The sequence below is a fragment of the Scyliorhinus canicula genome, chromosome 9 (assembly GCF_902713615.1).
Source record: "Scyliorhinus canicula chromosome 9, sScyCan1.1, whole genome shotgun sequence".
Taxonomy (NCBI): domain Eukaryota; kingdom Metazoa; phylum Chordata; class Chondrichthyes; order Carcharhiniformes; family Scyliorhinidae; genus Scyliorhinus; species Scyliorhinus canicula.
The window spans coordinates 25,349,139-25,369,662 of record NC_052154.1 but is presented as its reverse complement, the minus strand read 5'-3'; the positions used below and the strand labels follow the sequence as shown (position 1 = coordinate 25,369,662).

At 44.6% G+C, this 20,524-nt stretch overlaps 1 protein-coding gene across 3 annotated transcripts; it reads left to right on the top strand.

Annotated features, from left to right (window-relative positions):
* The first annotated feature begins 1,871 nt into the window (after nt 1–1,871).
* spata2l (spermatogenesis associated 2-like) lies at nt 1,872–18,839 on the top strand. 3 transcript variants are annotated; one of them, XM_038806365.1, is made up of 4 exons: nt 2,042–2,075; nt 13,822–14,207; nt 16,720–17,029; nt 17,706–18,839. In XM_038806365.1, the coding sequence occupies exons 3-4, from the start codon at nt 16,721–16,723 to the stop codon at nt 18,747–18,749; spliced, it is 1,353 nt and encodes a 450-aa protein (XP_038662293.1). In that variant the 5' UTR covers nt 2,042–2,075; nt 13,822–14,207; nt 16,720; the 3' UTR covers nt 18,750–18,839. The 3 variants fall into 3 exon arrangements, with proteins under 3 accessions (XP_038662291.1, XP_038662293.1, XP_038662292.1); XM_038806363.1 differs by lacking the exon at nt 13,822–14,207 and having other exon boundaries at nt 1,872–2,075; XM_038806364.1 differs by lacking the exons at nt 2,042–2,075; nt 13,822–14,207 and adding an exon at nt 11,249–11,328.
* The last annotated feature ends 1,685 nt before the right edge of the window (nt 18,840–20,524 follow it).

The window sequence follows — 20,524 nt, the reverse complement described above, 5'->3', positions numbered from 1 at the left end:
CTGGATCAGTACGGACGACTATTAGAAAGGACGCGCTCCCCACAGGACAAAACAAGGGAAAAATGGGAGGAAGAGCTAGGGATGGAAATAGGGTGAGGACTCTGGAGCGAAGCACTGAGTAGGACAAACTCCTCCTCCTTGTGTGCAAGGCAGCTGAAAGTGTTGCACAGGGCACACCTGACAAGAACCCGAATGAGCAGGTTCTTCCTGGAGGTGGAGCATAAATGCGAATGGTGCCAGGGAGGCCTGGCCAACCAGGCCCACATGTTCTGGGCATGCCCCAGACTTGTTCGGTTCTACGCAGCCTTCTTCGAGGCAATGTCCAAGGTTATAGGGATGAGTGAGGAGCCGTGCCCAATACTGGCAATCTTCGGGGTAGTGGACCAGCCAGAACTATTCATGGGGAAGAGGGCTGACGCCTTACTGCCTGAATCGCCCGCCAGAGAATCCTGCTCGGCTCCCTATCAGCAGCACAACCCACAGCTGCAGACTGGCTGGCAGACCTGTCGGAATTTCCGACCTGGAGAAGATCAAATTCGCTAGCCGAGGATCAGATGATGGATTCCACAAAGTGAGGAAGCCATTCACCAACTTGTTCCAGAACCTGTTCAAGTCCAACAGCCAATAGAGTGAGAGGAGACATAGGGGGCAAACGGGAGCCAACGAGACTGCAGGGAATAGTCAGGGAAGCAAGGGAAGAGGGCAGGCGGCCAGAGAGAAAGGAGGGGGGAGGTTGGAAAATGGCCAATAAGGAAATTAGGGGGCCAAGAACAAGGCCACAAGAAATGGAACCCGCAAAGAAACGCCAAAGTCAGATGGGGGGGGGGGAGGAGAAGGGGTGAGGCCGATTGACAAAAGCACGGGGATGGGAAGGGGAAAACAGGGCACATGTAAATAGAAGATAACTGCCCATTGTAAGGGTGGCATGGTAGCACAGTGGTTAGCACTTTTGCTTCACAGCTCCAGGGTCCCAGGTTCGACTCCCGGCTTGGGCTACTGTCTGTGCGGAGTCTACACGTCCTCTCCGTGTCTGTATGGGTTTCCTCTAGGTGCTCCGGTTTCCTCCCACAGTCCAAAGATGTGTAGTTAGGTGGATTGGCCATGCTAAATTGCCCATAGTGTCCAAAAAAGGTTAGGTGGGGTTATGGGTTGTGGATAGGATGAAGATGTGGGCTTAGGTGGGTTGGTCTTTACGGTGTGGATTCAATTGGCACTGTAAATTCGATGACCCAGAAATGGACCCCGAAGCAACAAAGGGGATGGGGGAGGGAATCAAGGGGTGCAGGGATGGTGGAACAATACAGAGGGAAATGACTTGTATATTGTAACAGACGCATATACCCTTGTTGAATGTACAGTGTATAAAATGAAAAAACTTCTATAAAAACAATTTTAAAAAACCTTTCCGGAGAATCACGCCCAAATAATCCAGTCGTTACAATCAGCGTCTGTGGGATCTCTCTATGCACAACTTGGTTGCTACTACAGCAGCAACTGGAATTTAAAAATACTTTATTGGCTGAACTGAGATCACGAGAGGCGCTGTAAAAATGCAACCCCTTTTCTTTGGCATTTTGAATAACTGGGTGAAATAATGTGGAACTTGTTAGCACACGAGTCGCTGGAAGTGAATAGCACAGATGCCTCTCAGGGGAAGCTGGGTAAGTACATGAGTGGAAAAGGCACAGATACGTATACATAGGGCTGGAGGGATCTCGTGTGGAGAACAAACACACACACACAGGCATAGACCAAAACAGCCTGTTTCAGTGAATTGTATGTGACCTGTACCCATAATCTGTGTGGATAAGTAATTAACGCCAAGCTCACTTTTTTTTAAGAGGACCACAAGGCATGAAAAATGCTTTGGAGCAAATTATTTGGCAGTCACTTTGTGAGCAGTGAGCAAGGCACACACACTCACTGACTAAACACAGGGCTGGGTGTCAATCATTCCCTTACGCCAATGAGTCTCTCTGGTGGTAGGGACTTTTGTGCATCACATGCTGAATGGGAAGTGACTGCAGCAATTTCTCTTTGCAGGTGAAAGTGGCGTCTCTCTGCCGGAGAATCAGGTGAGTGCGGCTAAGTGGGCAGAAAGTTCTGATCCCTTCACCAGAGTCCCAAGCATGTCGTTCTAACATCTGGCTCGGTGAACATGCTACTGGTGGCTTAAATTCTTAAACGGGAAATGAAAAACAAAAGATCAGGAAGTGGGGGAGGTGGATTTTGTTGGTGTGTTTTTTTTGTGGCAGTTTTGAGTTGGGCTCCATTATTTCTCCTTGGGCCTCAGTGACCTGTGCGTGTGTGTGGGCGATGCTGTGTGAGGCTCCTGCCAACCCCCAGCTCCCCAGGGTGCAAGTGGAATGAAGGCTCTGAGGCCACATAAAGAATACCGGCGGTGGTCTGAGAGCAGCGACCGATGTGCAAAGTGAAACTTGGGGCCTCTTTGTATTGCATTCTCCGGCTGCCTGGTTGTCTCCGCCCACAGGATAGAGGAGCTCCTGTGGGTGCGTGTGCCTGCCTGTGTGTTTATACAGAGCTGGCAAAGTTTCTGTTAGTTTTCACTTTGAACGAAACAGCCCCCCCCCCCCCCTTCCTCAACTTTGGAAAGAGTCCAGCATATGGCTTGGGTAGCCCACATATCCAAGAGTTGGCTCCCACTCGCCTTGTGGGCATGCTCCCTGAGCATTGGCACGCCCACAGAAGGGGACAACATGGGCTTTGCTTATGGAAGCTGCCTGTCTGTCATGGGGTGTGGAATGGAAGTATTATCCTCCCCCCCCCCCCCCCTCCCCTAGTTGTGCTGAGGGCACCCCATCCAGATGCTATGGTGGTAGTTCTCCAACTGGGCTCTGTGGTTAGGGTGGAACGTGGGGTGCACCTCGAGAGACTTTCCCAGGGAATGGCTCTGTGGAATAATGTGAATGAAATGTGAACGTATTGCTGCGATGGCATGGGCCTGAGAGCTTGTGCACCAGAAATTTTGTTGTCAAGGCTGGAGCCTGGTGAACTGGTACAGCAGGGGGGGGGGGCAAGTGATTACCAGGCGGGCACTGAGGACAGAGGGAGACCCTGGAAATGGACGCATGGCGGGACCTCTGAGAGATTGTCTGAGAGGAGTCGAGAGACCGACGTGATATGGAACGGTGTTGGGAGAGGGAAGAAAGAAGCTGCTTTGTCCTCCCCGTCCAGGGGCTTGGAATGATGATCAAGACGGGCTTCATTTGGACTCTGGTTAAAGCCACAATGCCAGTTACTGGTAGTGTGCCCATGGCAGAAATGTTATAAATCAGGCAGTGATATTCCTGTGCAGGCAGGATGGCGTGGAGGAAGAAAACCCTGAAACACTTGGCATCTGTACGATAAGCGGGGAGGTGGTGGGGGGCCCCACCTGAAACAGTGCCAGTTTTCCTGACAGGAGCCACTGAGCCTAATCCCATCCCAGGAAGAGCAAGCAGGTGGCATGGGTGAAATATTCAATAGGTAGGCTGCTGAACCTGTATGCTTACCTTTCAGGGAAAATAAAAGTTTTCCCATCTCCAATCATACCAATGTTTGCTGTATTACAAGCTTTATTATTGTCACAAGTAGGCTTACATTAACATTGCAATGAAGTTACAGTGAAAATACCTAGTTGCCACACCGAGGGAAAATTCAGAATGTTCAATTACCTAACATACGTGTCTTTCGGTACTTGTCGGGGAAAACCCACACAGATACTGGGAGAACGTGCAGACTCCGCACAGACAGTGACCCAAGCGGGTAATAGAACCTGGGTCCCAGGAAGCAACAGTGCAAACCACTGTGATACTGAGCCGCCCATTAGACTGCCTTGTCAAAATTAAATGCCAAGTCCCTTTAAGGTCAGTAATATGGCTCGAAGGAGGTTATGGTATAAATTATTGTTGGAGTGGAGGGTGGTCCATAATTAGCTGACGGATTTCAAAAAGGATCCTTTTCATGGATTTGAAGAAGCAGTTTGAGAACCACAGTTCTGTGGTCCCACAGGACTTGATTTTGGAGTTAATCTGCCACTATTTCCTCATGCACTTAAATCCCTTTTAATTGACCCAAAAACAATGCTATAATCACTTCCAAGTATTATGATTCAAGTATTGTGTCAGATTATCCTTTATGCTTTCCATGACTTGACTATCAACGGCTTCTCTGTTGTATATTTCCACCAGTTCTACCTTCCTCACCCTTGCTGGCACCTGTGGGTTTAAACACGCCGAATGATTGAATATGGGGCGCACTCAGTTATTGCCATACTAGAGTTCCCGTTGACCTGTGGTAATACAGTATCTCCCATCACCCATGTATGAAATATGAGTTGGTTTTTTTGTGGCCCATATATATAGTTTCCATTGTACAATTGGCTGTGGCATTAAAACTGCATCTTGCTTCTTCAGTGTCACACTGTTGTGCTTTCTTGGTTGTAACATCGACGTGGGTGGACCAGGACAGATTGTTGGTGATGTGCCCACCTAGGAATTTAAAGCTGTCAACCATCTCCACCTCGGCCCCATTGATGCACACAGGGGTGTGTACGATATTTTTCTTCTGAAGTCAATGACCAGCTCTTTAGTTTTGCTGACATTGAGTTAGAGATTGTTGTCGTTACACCACTCCACTAGGTTGTCTATCACCCTCCTGTATTCTGACTCGTTGTTGTTCGAGATCTGACCCACTACGGTCGTGTCATCAGCAAACTTGCAGATTAAATTGGAGCCAAATTTTGCCATGTAGTTGTGTGTGTGTGTACAGGGAATATAGTGGGGGGCTAAGTACGCAGCCTTGCGGGGCCCCGGTATTGAGGACTATCGTGGAGGAGGTATTGTTGTTCCTCTTTACTGATTGTGGTCTATTGGTCAGAAGTCGAGGATCCAGTTGCAGAGTGAGGAGCCAAGTCCTAGATTTTGGAGCTTTGATATGAGCTTGGCTGGGATTATGGACATGGCCCATAGGTGTTAGAGACATCTTTCCTTCTTGCATCATCTAAAATATTCTTTCTTACCCCAATTAATTAATTAATGGTGACTTTTTAATACAGTAGCAATGTTCTGAATTATCCATGTCATATCTTGCTGTGTACCCAATAGAGTGTCCTGAATTCCTTGCCCCTCACTGAGCATCCTTTTCAGCTGAAAACTTAAAAGTTCGGACTTTCTGGTCGATGGTTGCTAGAATTAATCACTGAAGTCCCAGTATTAAATTTTGTAGCCGCATATTTATCAAGCCGCGTTTTAATCTGGTTTTATTTGCAGGGATTGGGGATGCAGCTGGTGACCGCTCTCCGCCATTAAACTGGGCTGCTTCGGGCACTGATTGATCCATCAAGGCTAGATGCCTTGGATTAATCAATCACCTTTGAGGCAGGGCTATGTCTGCAATGTTTAGGAATGCGGGTGCCAGCTCATGGTGTACATTGTCATACAAAATCTGATTCTTCTTTATTGGTACAAGACCATTTTCTAGCCCTAGACTCATGGTTGGACAAGATGGTGAAGAAATTTATCCTCCCCTCAGTCCGAAAAAGTTTAACAATTAACCTCAAACTATGACCCCTAGTTCTGGACTCCCCACCATCGAGAACATTCTTTCTGAATCTACCCTGTCTCACCCTGTTAGAATTTTGTAAGTTTCTATGAGATCGTCTCTCACTCTTCTGAACTCCAATGAATATAATCCTAACTAACTTAGTCTCTCCTCATGTGACAGTCCCGCCATCCCAGGAATCAGCCTGGTAAACCTTTGCTGCACTCCCTCTGTAGCAATAACATCCTTCCTCTGATGAGGACAGACTGCACACAGTACTCCAGGTGTGGCCTCACCAATGCCCTATATAATTGCTGTAAAGCATCTCTATTCCTATATTCAAATACTCTTGCTATGAAGGCAAGCATACCATTTGCCTTCCATATTGCCTGCTGCACCTGCACACTAACTTTCAGGGACTGATGAAGATCATCTCACTGAGTAATGGAATACACTCCACTTACCTGGATGAATGCAGCTCCAAACACTTAAGAAGCTCAACACCATCCAGGACAATGCAGCCCGCAGGATTCCTCCTCCTTCTACGAATATTCACTCTCTCCACCACTGATGAACAGTGGCAGCCGTGTGTACCATTTTCAAGACTCACTGCATAACCCGCCAAGGTTCCTTAGACAGCACCTTCCAAACCCACAACCACCACCATCGAGAAGAACAAGAGCAGCAGATACTTGGGAACCCCGCCATCTGGCGGTTCCCTTCCAAGTCACTCACCACCCTGACTTGGAAATATATCGCCATTCCTTCACTGTTACTGGCGCAAAATCCTGGAATTTCCTCCCTAACAGCACTGTGGGTGTACCTACGCTTCGGGGATTGCAGCGCCTCAAGAAGGCAGCTCACCACCACCTCCTGAAGGGCAACTAGGGATGGGCAATAAACGTTGGCCTAGCCAGTGACGCCCACATCATGTAAGTGAATTTTTTTTTTAAAAGCATCCTGGTGAATCTCCTCTTACACCCTCTCCAGTGCAAGCACTTCCCTTTCTGTATAATAATGATCAGAACTGTACTCCAGCTGGGACCTAACCAACATTTTATACAGCTTGGGCATAGCTCCCTACTCTTGTATTCAATGCTTTGGATAATAAAGGGAAGAATCACATCGGCATTTATGCTGTCTTCAGGGTCTCCAAGGTCCCTTGGATTCTCAGTGTTTCTAACGGTCCTACCAGTGGTTGTATATTCCCTTGCCTTGTTAGTCCTCCCAAAATGCTTTACCTCACACGTTTCATGGTTATATTCCATCTTGAGGTCAATTGTTACAAAGTATTTCATTTTCCTTGATCTTTAAATTGTTTCAAATAGAATGCCTTTTTTAAAGTTCTCTGTTAATCAATTTAAGATCCCCGTAAGGTTAGTGTCTCTTTGTCTTGATTTTTCTAAAAACGTTTTAAAAAATTTAATTTGAAACTCCGATTTTGCCTGCGTTGGTTTATTATCAAAGCTAGTTTGTAATCCAGCAAGAAGCTGTCGTCTTCTAAAAGGTAAATAACCTTGCTGGCGTGTTCTGCTGATCTCGAGTCCTTGAGGTATAGCATATGACTAGCATGAGTCTTTACTCTAATGCAGGATCTATTCCCCTTTTTTCAAAACCTAATTCACTCTTCCATTGGTGCTCCAATTCCTTCTTTAATCCTCTGTTGGAATGTCACGTTCGTATGCCATCTTCGTACGTTTTGCTATCTGTTGGTTGTAGTCTCTTGTTTTGTCCTGCTTTGTATCACCTCTCTGCATTCTCCCACAAATTGTTGTTTTGCATTTGTGGAAAGTTAATCAAGTGTATAGGGATTGTATTGTACATTTTACCAGCCACTTTCGCCATCCTAGATTCTACTGCCTTTAAAAGGATGAACCATTCAATAATTCTTACAGAATCTTCTCAAAAGTCAAAGGGGGTCTTCCCCTCAAGATGCAGAATCTTCTCAAAGGGGTGGTCTTCCTCTTAAGATCTTTGCTTATTTCCCCCTGTACAGTTCTAATGCATCAGGCGATGGCCAGATTAACAAATTGAGTTCTCTTAAAAGATTTGTAGGTTGTGTTCGTTTCCCCAAACTTTATTTCCGATTTCGTCCTACCATTTTACTTAGTTACATCTCTCCAGGCAATAAAACATTTTAATATTTACCTTCTACACCTTAAAAAATGTTTTACTTTCCAAAGGCAGCCCGCTAAATTATGTGTCGGACCTTTTTCAATTTTAAAGTTGTCTCCGCAATGTTTTGAACTGTCTTCTTTAATTCAGCCAAATCTATTTCCTAAATAAAGCACAGGTTGGGGCCCAGTGTGCTCGAGGTGGAATGGATTAATTTCTCAGTCTAAACGTTCGAGCTGCTGTCAGAGAGTTACCTCCCTTTTCTATTGTGGGCAAGTCTGGTTCAAAGTGCCTCTTGTTCTTTTAGTAATTGTCCCTTTTGATGAGTTAGCTGCCCTCCCGCTGATTTCCCTGACTGACACATATCAAGATAACATTTACATAAATCAATATTTCTATCTTCTCTTTTCCTTTCCTTGTTTATCCCAACATTCCTTCAGCTTCTCTGGGGCTCAGGGTGGGTCCCACCTTTCCTTCATTTTTTTACTCACGATCTCCTTGTGTTCATTTGCCAAAACCAATAATAAAACAAAGCCATGAACAGCCACATAAAACAAAGGCAGCACAAAGATCCTTGCAGCGATAAATTTCAAACAATTAAACCTCAGCACTCTCTCGGAGATGTCGGATCTTAAAGAGAGAACACCTCAAATTCACAATTCCTTACTACAAATTGACGCATATGCAGTTATCACATTCACACTTTCCTAATTCCATGCATGCTTAGAAATATGGAACATACACATTAAGCAAGCAAGGAATGAAACTTACAAGATCACTCTACAGGGGGTTAACAAATCATTAATTTACTGATACATAACAGCACTTATAGACATACAAGGGAATCATTCATACAGAAAAGGACTTGTACTTCATTGCTTTTTTTTTTGTTGCCTTTCACACAGCAGCTAAACAAGGGGTGGGCAAACTTTTCCGTGCAAGGGCCACATTCAGAAATTCACAATTCACAAAGGGCCGCATAGTATATTAAGTAAAATAATTACTTCACCCGGTTATGATTCTGGGCACCTCATATAGAGCACAGAACAGGCCCTTCGGCCCTCGACGTTGTGCCGAGCAATGATCACCCTACTCAAGTCAACGTATCCACCCTATACCAGTAAGTAACCCAACAGCCCCCCCCCCCCCTTTTTTTTAATGACTTGGTGGGCCGCAGAAATACCTTTGGCGGGCCGCATGCGGCCCGCGGGCCGTAGTTTGCCCACCCCTGAGCTAAACTATAATGTGGGCTATGAAGTTAATTCCTTTTTCCTAATTATATTAACATTACTTCTGATTAGGTGGGATTTAGATTGTAGGAAACAGATTGTTTTACATATAGTTCAGGCAAACAAGCAGCTGCTCTCCTCCTGTAACTATCACCACTAACATTGCTGTTTTCCCACTCCTCCTTTTAACTTCACTATAACTTAAAATTATTTTGTCCTATTTAAGTCAATTTCCAATACCTGATTTTATAGACATCAGCTTACGTTCAAGGTGAGGGGCAGGAGGTTTTGGGGGAGGGGGTGGGGGGCATGTGAGGAATAACTCTCAGTGGTGACGGTCTGGAATGCACTGCCTGGCAGGGTGGTAGAGGCGTGTTGCCTCACATCCTTTTTAAAAAGTACCTGGGTGATTGTGGGGCACGTCAAAACATTCAAGGCTATGGGCCAAGTGCTGGCAAATGGGATTAGGTAGGTAGGTCAGTGTTTTTCCACATGTTGGTGCAGACCTGATGGGCCGAAGGGCCTCTTCTGCATTGTGTATTTTTGTGATTCTGAAAATCGTAGACACATTTGCAACCAAACAAATTACCACCTGCAAAAAATGTTCATTCCTTCTCTGGTGGTGACGTGACAAACACAATATAACTCGCACTTATTCCAAATTCCTCCTGACTGTGCTTAAAATTTCCACATTTACCTGGTGTTGTTGAGTTCCCTCAAATCCACAATTAAACCTCATATAAATGAAAATGGACACGTACACAATCATACACCAGTTTCTGGTGATTAATATCCGCTGTCTGCTGAAACGGTTAACTTTTCGACAGAACCTAAAAGGGGCGGGGAGTGGGCGGATTACGTAACGTAAAACACTTCTCTCTCCTTTTTTTTCTTCAATTTTTGCCCAAATTTCACCTCTTTTGTGTATCCATTTTCTCCTTCAATTTCCAATGTTTGGTACTTAACCCAAGTTGCAAGAAATACTTTGTGAAACGAGTTGTGAACTGAATCTCAACATTTTTGTAAAGTCAAATATTTTGGAAAGTTCGCTTACAGTTCAAACTGGAGGTCGCTGCTAAACTGCAGCCTGATCTTATATTTTGGGTATAAATCTGTAGAGCTTAATTTCAAAACTCAAGCCCTATCTAGCGCAGTTTGAATTCCTTTTAAACAAGAGTTTGCATTAAACGAAGTTTGGTTTGCTATCCAAACTAAATGTAACAATAACAAAACTCTTACTAGCGTATCTCAAAATGGCAACACTAAATTCATTTGCTACATTTTAACTTTTAACTCTGACTGTTCCTATGTAGCTCGTACAAGGGAAGGGAGAATATATGACTGAACATTGAGCACAGTGTCTCCATTCGTAATCACATAAGGAGCTGTCCTTTTCCTTATCAACTTGCGTCCAGCTCTAAAAGACCTTGATTAAGGTTTACAAGATGTTTTTTCACCGAATTTTCTTTGCGACACAAGCCTGTATTTCACTCAGTTTGGCCAGTCTAACTGTTTCATTTTATCGATCAATTTCCAATGCTTTCAGGTGAGGTAAAGTGACACTGCCCCCACACCTTCCCATTCCTCAGCAAATTTGAGTTCCTTCAGGCTTAGTCTTACCCATAAGCGTACCAAACCTATTGGTTATGACCGTAGGGGCATGGGCTTAGATGATGGTGTTTTATCATATGGAGGTGGCCCCACCCCTACATGCCCAACAATGTCGCTGTAAACTGCAGCCACCGGCTGTTCTGGATTTTGTTTTCATTTGTCTAACTATTTGATAATATAAACCGTGACCCTTTTCTGTTATTTGTCCTTCTTCAGACCGACCCATCAGCTTTCTTGTCGCTTGGGGGGGTCCCTTCTGCTTTCCACCCACACGTCTGCATTTTCTTGAGTAATTTTGACTGTTATTCTGCTGTGAACATCATGAAGGAGTTCTTGGCTCCCCAATTGAAGTCTGCAGCACTCCCTTGCTCCTTCATCTCAGACGTTTCTTCTGTTTCTGCGAGGTTAGTTCTTAAGTCTGGCACAGTTCTTGTTAGCTTCTGAAGATGCGGTATACTTCGCCTTTGTGGCTTCCATCAGACCCTTGTCTGAGCGTTAGCCCGCCTGCACAGCTTCAACTACACTGGCCAACTAATGCTCTTATACTCGGTAGTGGTGGCTTGGCCTATCTTATACGCCTTTGGCCCTGAAACCCTGCCTGCAGAGCGCTGCTCCCTACCCCAGCAGCTGCCTCTGTCCTGAGTTCTCTCCCAGATTCTTTTGATATTCGATCAGATCGTTTCAGACAAGCTTACTGCACTAACTATGAGAGCTGAATAAAATATATATTCACCCTTTCTGCAGAGCCATTCTGATGATCTGATACGAGTATCCTGTTCATGACTGCAGTTCTCGTGGAGCAGATTATTAAACAAAAACTCAGGAGACTCAGGTACAGAACAATAGTTTATTAACCAACGCGTTGGGAGAGCACAACCTCTGAGAAGGATCACTGGAATTGACAGCCCAGTTGAGAAATCGAGCAATAATAATACACTGTTGGTCACATAGCCAAGGCATTATTTACATTTGAACATTGCCTGGTTCAGACTTTTACATTCAGCAAATTGCAGGTGTCCACAAGGCACAGTAATTATTTTTCACCCTTCTCCTTCCTTCGATGGCTCCTCTCTCATTTCTTCCCTTGACTGGCTCAGTACTATTAGCTGTATCTATGACTTTAGGTCGTGGAAAACAAGTTTCAGACTGTTTTAATAGTTACTGGAAAACAAGTTACTAATGTGAGCCTTGTAGGTATCTGTGTCCTTTGCCACACCAGCATGTTGCTAGGTGATGTCTTTACTCTGAGTGTGGAATTCTCCTTAACCTTTCTAAAATACTATATACGTTCAAAAACCCTCACTAAGATCCTTTAATAGACTGCCGTAATAAATCATCAGAGTCCTCAACCGTTCTTCATACGACAAGTTCTTCATTCCAGGGATCATTCTTGTGAACCTCCTCTGGACCCTTTCCAAAGCCAGCACGTCCTTCCTTAGATACAGGGCCCAAAACTGCTCACAATACTCCAAATGGGGTCTGACCAGAGCCTTATACAACCTCAGAAGTACATCCCTGGTCTTGTATTCTAGCCCTCTTGACATGAATGCTAACATTGCATTTGCCTTCTTAACTGCCGACTGAACCTGCATGTTAACCTTAAGAGAATCATGAACAAGGACACCCAAGTCCCTTTGTGTTTCTGATTTCCTAAGCATTTCCCCATTTAGAAAATAGTCTATGCCTAAATTCCTAATTCCATACCCTCACACTTTTCCACATTGTATTTCATTTGCCACTTCATTGCCTACTCTCCGAGCTTGACCAAATCCTACTGCAGCCCCTTTGCTTCCTCAATCGTACTTGTCCCTCCACAGATCTTTGCATCATCTGCAAACTTAGCAACAGTTCCTTCTTCCAGATCATTAATGCACGGCAGATGCAGTATAATATGGATAAATGAAATGAAATGAAAATCGCTTATTGTCACGAGTAGGCTTCAATGAAGTTACTGTGAAAAGCCCTAGTCGCCACATTCCGGCGCCTGTCCGGGGAGGCTGATACGGGAATCGAACCATGCTGCTGGCCTGCTTGGTCTGCTTTAAAAGCCAGTGATTTAGCTCAATGAGCAAAAATAGGAAGACAGATTATTATTTAAATGGGTGTAAATTGAGAGAGGTGGATACTCAGCGAGGCCTTGTTGTCCACGTGCATCAGTTACTGAAAGTAAGTGTGCAGGTACAGCAGGCAGTCAACAAGGCAAATAGTATGTTGACCTTCATAACCCAAGAATATGAGTATAGGAATAGGAATTTTTAAAAAAAATAAAAATTTAGAGTACCCAATTCATTTTTTTCCAATTAAGGGGCAATTTAGCGTGGCCAATCCACCTAGCCTGCACATCTTTGGGTTGTGGGGCGAACCCACGCAAACACAGCAATAATGTGCAAACTCCACACAGACAGTGACCCAGAGCCAGGATCGAACCTTGTACCTCGGCGCCGCGAGGCAGCAGGGCTAACCCACTGTGCCACCGTGCTGCCCTAGGAATAGGGATGTTTGACTGCAATTTTATAGGGCATTGGTGAAGCATTGCGTGCAGTGTTGGTGGAGGATGGAGGGAGTGGAACAAAGGTTTACGAGGCTGATTCCTTGGATGGTGGGACTGTCATATGAGGAGAGACTAAGTCGTTTAGGATTATATTCATTGGATCTCTGAGAAACTTATAAAATTCTAATGCGATTAGACAAGGTAGAATCAGAAAGAATGTTCCCAATGGTGGGGGAGGCCAGAACGTGTGGTCATAGTTTGTGGATAATGGGTAAACCTTTAGGACTAAGGTTAGGAGAAATGTCTTCATCCAAAGAATGGTGAATCTGTGCAATTCACTACCACAAAAAGTAGTTGAGGCCAAAACATTTTGTAATTTCAAGAAGAGATTAGGTATAACTCTTGGGGCTAAAGGGATCAAGGGATATGGAGGGAAAGGCAGGACCAGGGTATTGAACATAATGGTGGAGCAGACCTGAAGGGCCGAACGGCTTCCTATTGTTTCTATTTTCTAGTGTCATGGGAGTAGAGATTTATGTGGATAGGTTGCGAGAGTGAGCCTCAAGAGGTTCGGTGCAGACTCGATAGGCCGAATGGCCTCCTTCTGCACTCTGTGAATTCTATGGATGTTGGCAGGATGATCCACCAGCTTGAAAGAATGGAAAATTCCGGCCTTTGACTTGATTCGAAGCAAGCGTTATGGCAATTGGGTGGGAAACCTGAAGGTCAGCCATGATCTTATCAAATGACAGAGCAGGCTTGAGGGCCAATATGATCTACTCCCATTCCTGGTTTTATACACTGATCAGCCATTTTTATCAATCTATCTAACAGAGGGATGAATTTTGTGTCTGAAGGCCTCATCTGGAATACTGCGCCTAGTCTGGGTGCCATACTTGAGGAAGGATGCAAAGCAATTGGAGAGAATACAGAGCAGATTCACGAAAATGATTCCACGGATAAAGAACTGGAGCAATGAGGAAAGATTGGAAAAGTTGGTAGAAAAAAGGCTAAGAGGAGACTTGAGTATTCAAGAACCTGAGGGCCACCGGCAGGGCTATTTATCCTGTGAGAAACTTTTCTCTCAAAAAACAACTTGAGGACACAAATTCAAAATAATGGGCAAAGGAGTAGAAGTGATTGAAATTGTTTTTCACCCAGAGGGTGGTTGAAGTCTGAAATGAACTTCCTCAGAGGGTCGTAAGGCACGGTCGATTGAGGTATTGAAAAGGAAATTTTTGTTATCTTGAGAAAAAAAATGTGCAAGGTTATGGGGATCAGGCAGGGTAGTAGGAATAGTTAGAATATTCTGGCAGCAAACCAGTGCAGATCTGATGGACCAAATGGCCTCCTGCAATGAAAATGAAATGAAATGAAAATTGCATATTGTCACGAGTAGGCTTCAATGAAGTTACTGTGAAAAGCCCCAAGTTGCCACATTCCGGCACCTGTCCGGGGAGGCTGGTACGGGAATCGAACCGTGCTGCTGGCCTGCTTGGTCTGCTTTAAAAGCCAGCGATTTAGCCCAGTGAGCTAAACCAGCTGGTTAGCAACCAGCTAAGCCAGCAAAGATTCTGTGAATTGTACTTAACACAATGGTCTTCAAAGTGTTGCCTAAAATGCAACTGGTCATTTTATCACTAAGTGTGCTGCTGCCTCTAATTGGAACTAAATACAATGCCACTTGGCACTTATTTATTGGGTTGGATTGCCTGACCAAATCTGAACTGTGCATGTGCGGCCCTTTTCTGGCCTGTAAGTGAAGGGGACCCCGAGGTTCGTCGGGACATGGAGATGCCAAACACTGAGCTGAAGACTAAAGTTAGTTTATTTGTATGGATTTTGGATTATATTGAATTTCCCAGCACACTTGGAGATCTTCCGGGAAACACTGCTTTAAGTCATTAACCATATGTGTTAGTTTGGTGCACGTACCTGGAGATAACACTAGAGGGCTGGTTCAGTCTTAAAGTTGTATTGCGAAAACACTAAAGTTCCTGAAGATTTCATAGGATCCTTACTGTGCAGAAGGAGGCCATTTGCCCATCGAGTTTGCATCGACCCTCCGAAAGAGCACCCTGTCTCGGCCCACTCCCCCACCCTATCCCCATAACCCCGCACATTGGTCACAGCCAATCCACCTAACTTGCACATGGGTAGCATGGTGGTTAGCATAAATGCTTCACAGCTCCAGGGTCCCAGGTTCGATTCCCGGCTGGGTCACTGTCTGTGTGGAGTCTGCACGTCCTCCCCCTGTGTGCGTGGGTTTCCTCCGGGTGCTCCGGTTTCCTCCCACAGTCCAAAGATGTGCGGGTTAGGTGGATTGGCCATGCTAAATTGCCCGTAGTGTCCTAATAAAAAAAAAGTAAGGTTAAGGGGGGGGGGGGGGGGTTGTTGGATTACAGGTATAGGGTGGATACGTGGGTTTGAGTAGGGTGATCATGGCTCGGCACAACATTGAGGGCCGAAGGGCCTGTTCTGTGCTGTACTGTTCTATGTTCTATGTTCTATATCTTTGGACTGTGGGAGGAAACCAGAGCATCCGGAGGAAACCCACTGGGAGAAAGTGCAAATTCCACACATCATCCGAGGCTGGAATTGAACCCGGTTCCCTGGCATTGAGGCGTCAGTGCTGCCCCATGAATAATGGCTCTTCAGTCCCAGCATGGGGGCAGAAGGGATGGGCTGGAAAATTCAGGTCGAAGCGTCTTGTTAATCTTAGTCTATTTCATGCCCAGTAGTCATGCTATTTTATGACCTTTTGGTCAATACTTTAGAAAAAATGGAACACAAACAAGCTATTAAGATGGCTGCTGCCAATCATGTGATTTTTGGCATTTGGCCACTAACCTGGGTCTCTGGCGCTGAGTCATCTGTGCTGACCACTGTGCCGCTGTGAAAATGCTTTCCTTTTGAGTCAACAGTGCAACAACCACTGTGCCACCATGAAAATAATTTACTTTCAGTCAGTTAATGAGAAAGTGACATACTTTAATAGATAATATGTAACAATTAATCGGGTGGTGCTTGAAGCTGACATTTGTCAACTTCATTTGTCAACTTTGTTGGCATGCAGCAACAAAAAAACATGAATTGTCTTGTAGCTAGATTAAAAGAGGGAGCTATTGGAAAAAGACTGAATTTGACATCCAAGTGTTTGTCCTAAAAAAAAGGCTGCAAATGTGTGTTGTGCCAATCCTAAATTGGGGTGGCACGGTATCACAGTCGTTAGCACTGTTGTTTCACAACTCCAGGGTCCCAGGCTTGATTTCCGGCTTGGGTCACTGTGCAGAGACTGCCGTTCTCCCCGTATTTATGTGGGTTTCCTCCGGGTGCTCCGGTTTCATCCCACAGTCCAAAGATGTGCAGGCTAGGTAGATTGGTCATGCTAAATTTCCCTCAGTGCCCAAAAAGGTTAGGTGGGGTTACTGGGATGCAGGGATAGGGTGGAGGTATGGGCTTGGGTAGGATGCTCTTTCCAAGGACCGGTGCAGACTCGATGGGCCAAAAGGCCTCATTCTGCACTGTAAATTGTATGATTCTACAAAAATGAAACAAAGGTGTTCATATTAAAGGTTTGTTCTGAAGGTTTTGCTAACGTTTTTCTTCCTGTTGGTTAGCCTGGGCATATTTACCTTTGGTACTATAGAGAACCGATTAATGGACATGAATCTAATATTGATCAAAAATCTATCCTCGTAGATTAAATGGTATTGGATTTCTTTCTTTCAGAATGAGCACTGGATTTAGACTTATTTTCGAACACTATAAAACGTTTTGTGAAGATGGCTATCCAGGAAATGATGGGATCTGCCATGATAAAGAATTAAAAGGATTGGTCAGACTGCAGTTAATAAAAGGTGCTGCAGACGTAGCTGTCTTCCTACGGGATGAGCTGGTTGAAATTATTTGCAAAGCTCTGTACAACTCGGTGAACTACACAAGTACGTTAAAGTTGCTTATCGGGGCTTTTGAATTGTTGGAATTGGCTGCAGTCAACCTCTTCCAATACCCGTGGAGAAATGAGTTCAAAACAATAAAAGTAAGTGCCTTACGAAACATTCATTGTTACTTTGCCCTATATGTTGTCTTGCATGGAGAAACATTCATTGTTACTTCGCCATATATGTTGTCTTCCATGGAATATGTTGCAGCAGCTTGAGGGATTGAAATGATATCGCAAAACGTGTTGAACAAAATATTTTCAGTTATTAATTGCATTGTTCTCCTCTCCATCCACATAGAGTACATAGAACAGTACAGCACAGAACAGGCCCTTCGGCCCTCAATGTTGTGCCGAGCAATGATCACCCTACTCAAACCCACGTATCCACCCGATACCCGTAACCCAACAACCCCCCCTTAACCTGACTTTTTTTTAGGACACTACGGGCAATTTAGCATGGCCAATTCACCTAACCCGCACATCTTTGGACTGTGGGAGGAAACCGGAGCACACACGGGGAGGACGTGCAGACTCCGCACAGACAGTGACCCAGCCGGGAATCGAACCTGGGACCCTGGAGCTGTGAAGCATTTATGCTAACCACCATGCTACCGTGCTGCCCACTAAACATGCTTTGTTTATTACGATATGTGTGCCAGCCCAATATTTGGGGACTCTTACACTAGTTATCCACTAAACCCTGAGGTAAGGTTTTAGTTGGGGTTCTACTTTAAAGAATACTATTTCCAATAAATGTCATTCTTTTCTTTAGACTTTTTCAGGAGCTTTTGTGCACTACCTGAAGCCTGCAATCTGTAACGAAGACCTGGTAAGCATTTTTAAGAAAATGGGTTATAAACTAAAGGATGACCTCCAATTAGAAATGGAATACCCAACTCTCTCTTTGGAATTGATCAGGCTGGCGTTTGAGTTTTTTGTTACAAGAATTGAATGTGAAATCCTGTTGGAAATAGTAGGAAAGTTGGAGCACTACAAAATTTTGGTTGATGAGCTGCTTCGGGAAAGGAAGTTGATGGAAAGCATTGACATGTGTGTCAATAAACTCAGGAAGTGTCTTCCTGCCGCTGATAGAAGCCAGAGAGAAAGACAATTCAGAAAAACTGCTTCTATTGGAGAAAGTTTTGACATGGATGTAAAAATGGTTTCAGGTGAAAGGAATGAAGCTGGCTCCCCTTTCCACGGGGAATATGATGGAAATTCAATTCATTCCCCACCACGGAGATTAATGAAATCTGCGCCTGTTCACCAACCCCAGGATGATGCCCGCAGTAAATACATTACTGGAATGCCTGGTATGAATTGTGTTCAGTCATTGACCCACCAGGACAATAAATTTGATTTCCAAGGTCAGGCCAAAGACAGATGCGAGTTTAGCTCTGATATTAGTCCTTCACATACAGATGGAAATACGAAAATGGGATCGCCAAAAGAGGCTGCTGCTGAAAGCTACAAATTGCATGGCTGCCTTGCTAATGGTGAATCTGCTCACGTCTGTTGTGAAACGTGTTGTACAATGCACACCATTATGTGTAAAGATATGAATCAGTGTTACGGTCATTCCCGTAGAATTTTTGGTCCTGAAAGTTTGACGTGTCTGCAAAATGCTGAAGCTTCCAAGAGTGACTTAAAGCAACTATCATATGCAGACATGGTTAAAACAAATCCAAACTGCAGGCTTTGTAGAAATTTCACCATAAGTTTTCGTTGTAAATGTGGCACAACTTTGTGCTCGCATTGTGCCTATAAAGATGTTTTGTTGTGTAAGATGTGTGGGGGTAATCTTTTGAAAATTTAAATCCTGACTTTAAACTGCATCATTACTAATTTGTAGTCAATAATTTAACATTCATACATTTTTATAAATAAAGTAATTTTGTAAAATGGGTTGGTAAAATAGTTTTTGTAAAGTTATTAATGTATATTTGTTAGTGCTCTTTGGGGGGGTTTAAACTAATTCAGCAGGGGCATGGGAACCTGGATTGTAGTTTTGGGGTACGGGAGATTGAGAGTATAGAGGTCAGGAGCACAGATTTGACTTCGCAGGAGGGTGCCAGTGTTCAGGTAGGTGGTTTGAAGTGTGTCTACTTCAATGCCAGGAGTATACGAAATAAGGTTGGGGAACTGGCAGCATGGGTTGGTACCTGGGACTTCGATGTTGTGGCCATTTCAGAGACATGGATAGAGCAGGGCCAGGAATGGTTGTTGCAGGTTCCGGGGTTTAGGTGTTTTAGTAAGCTCAGAGAAGGGGGCAAAAGAGGGGGAGGTGTGGCGCTGCTAGTCAAGGACAGTATTACGGTGGCGGAAAGGATGCTAGATGGGGACTCTTCTTCTGAGGTAGTATGGGCTGAGGTTAGAAACAGGAAAGGAGAGGTCACCCTGTTGGGAGTTTTCTATAGGCCACCTAATAGTTCTAGGGATGTAGAGGAAAGGATGGCGAAGATGATTCTGGAAAAGAGCGAAAGTAACAGGGTAGTTGTTATGGGAGACTTTAACTTTCCAAATATTGACTGGAAAAGATATAGTTCGAGTACATTAGATGGGTCATTCTTTGTACAATGTGTGCAGGAGGGTTTCCTGACACAATATGTTGACAGGCCAACAAGAGGCGAGGCCACATTGGATTTGGTTTTGGGTAATGAACCAGGCCAGGTGTTAGATCTGGAGGTAGGTGAGCACTTTGGAAACAGTGACCACAATTCGGTGACCTTTACGTTAGTGATGGAAAGGGATAAGTATACCCCGCAGGGCAAGAGTTATAGCTGGGGGAAGGGCAATTATGATGCCATTAGACATGACTTAGGAGGTGTTGGTTGGAGAAGTAGGCTGCAAGGGTTGGGCACACTGGATATGTGGAGCTTGTTCAAGGAACAGCTATTGCATGTTCTTGATAAGTACGTACCAGTCAGTCAGGGAGGAAGGGGTCGAGCGAGGGAACCGTGGTTTACCAAAGAAGTGGAATCTCTTGTTAAGAGGAAGAAGGAGGCCTATGTGAAGATGAGGCATGAAGTTTCAGTTGGGGCGCTTGATAGTTACAAGGAAGCGAGGAAGGATCTAAAGAGAGAGCTGAGACGAGCAAGGAGGGGACATGAGAAGTCTTTGGCAGGTAGGATCAAGGAAAACCCAAAAGCTTTCTATAGGTATGTCAGGAATAAAAGAATGACTAGGGTAAGAGTAGGGCCAGTCAAGGACAGTGGTGGGAAATTGTGTGTGGAGGCTGAGGAGATAAGCGAGATACTAAATGAATACTTTTCGTCAGTATTCACTCAAGAAAAAGATAATATTGTGGAGGAGAATGCTGAGACCCAGGCTATTAGAATAGATGGCATTGAGGTGCGTAGGGAAGAAGTGTTGGCAATTCTGGACAAGGTCAAAATAGATAAGTCCCCAGGGCCGGATGGGATTTATCCTAGGATTCTCTGGGAAGCCAGGGAAGAGATTGCTGAGCCTTTGGCTTTGATTTTTAGGTCATCATTGGCTACAGGAATAGTGCCAGAGGACTGGAGGATAGCAAATGTGGTCCCTTTGTTCAAGAAGGGGAGTAGAGATAACCCCGGTAACTATAGGCCGGTG

What these genes read in the sequence shown, in the direction of transcription:
- spata2l (XM_038806363.1), top strand. Translation starts at nt 2,011, where the DNA reads ATGGGAAGTGACTGCAGCAATTTCTCTTTGCAGGTGAAAGTGGCGTCT. An exon ending in TCTCTCTGCCGGAGAATCAG is followed by an intron (nt 2,076 to 16,719) that starts GTGAGTGCGGCT and finishes TCTTTCTTTCAG; the next exon opens with AATGAGCACTGGATTTAGAC. An exon ending in ATGAGTTCAAAACAATAAAA is followed by an intron (nt 17,030 to 17,705) that starts GTAAGTGCCTTA and finishes TCTTTTCTTTAG; the next exon opens with ACTTTTTCAGGAGCTTTTGT.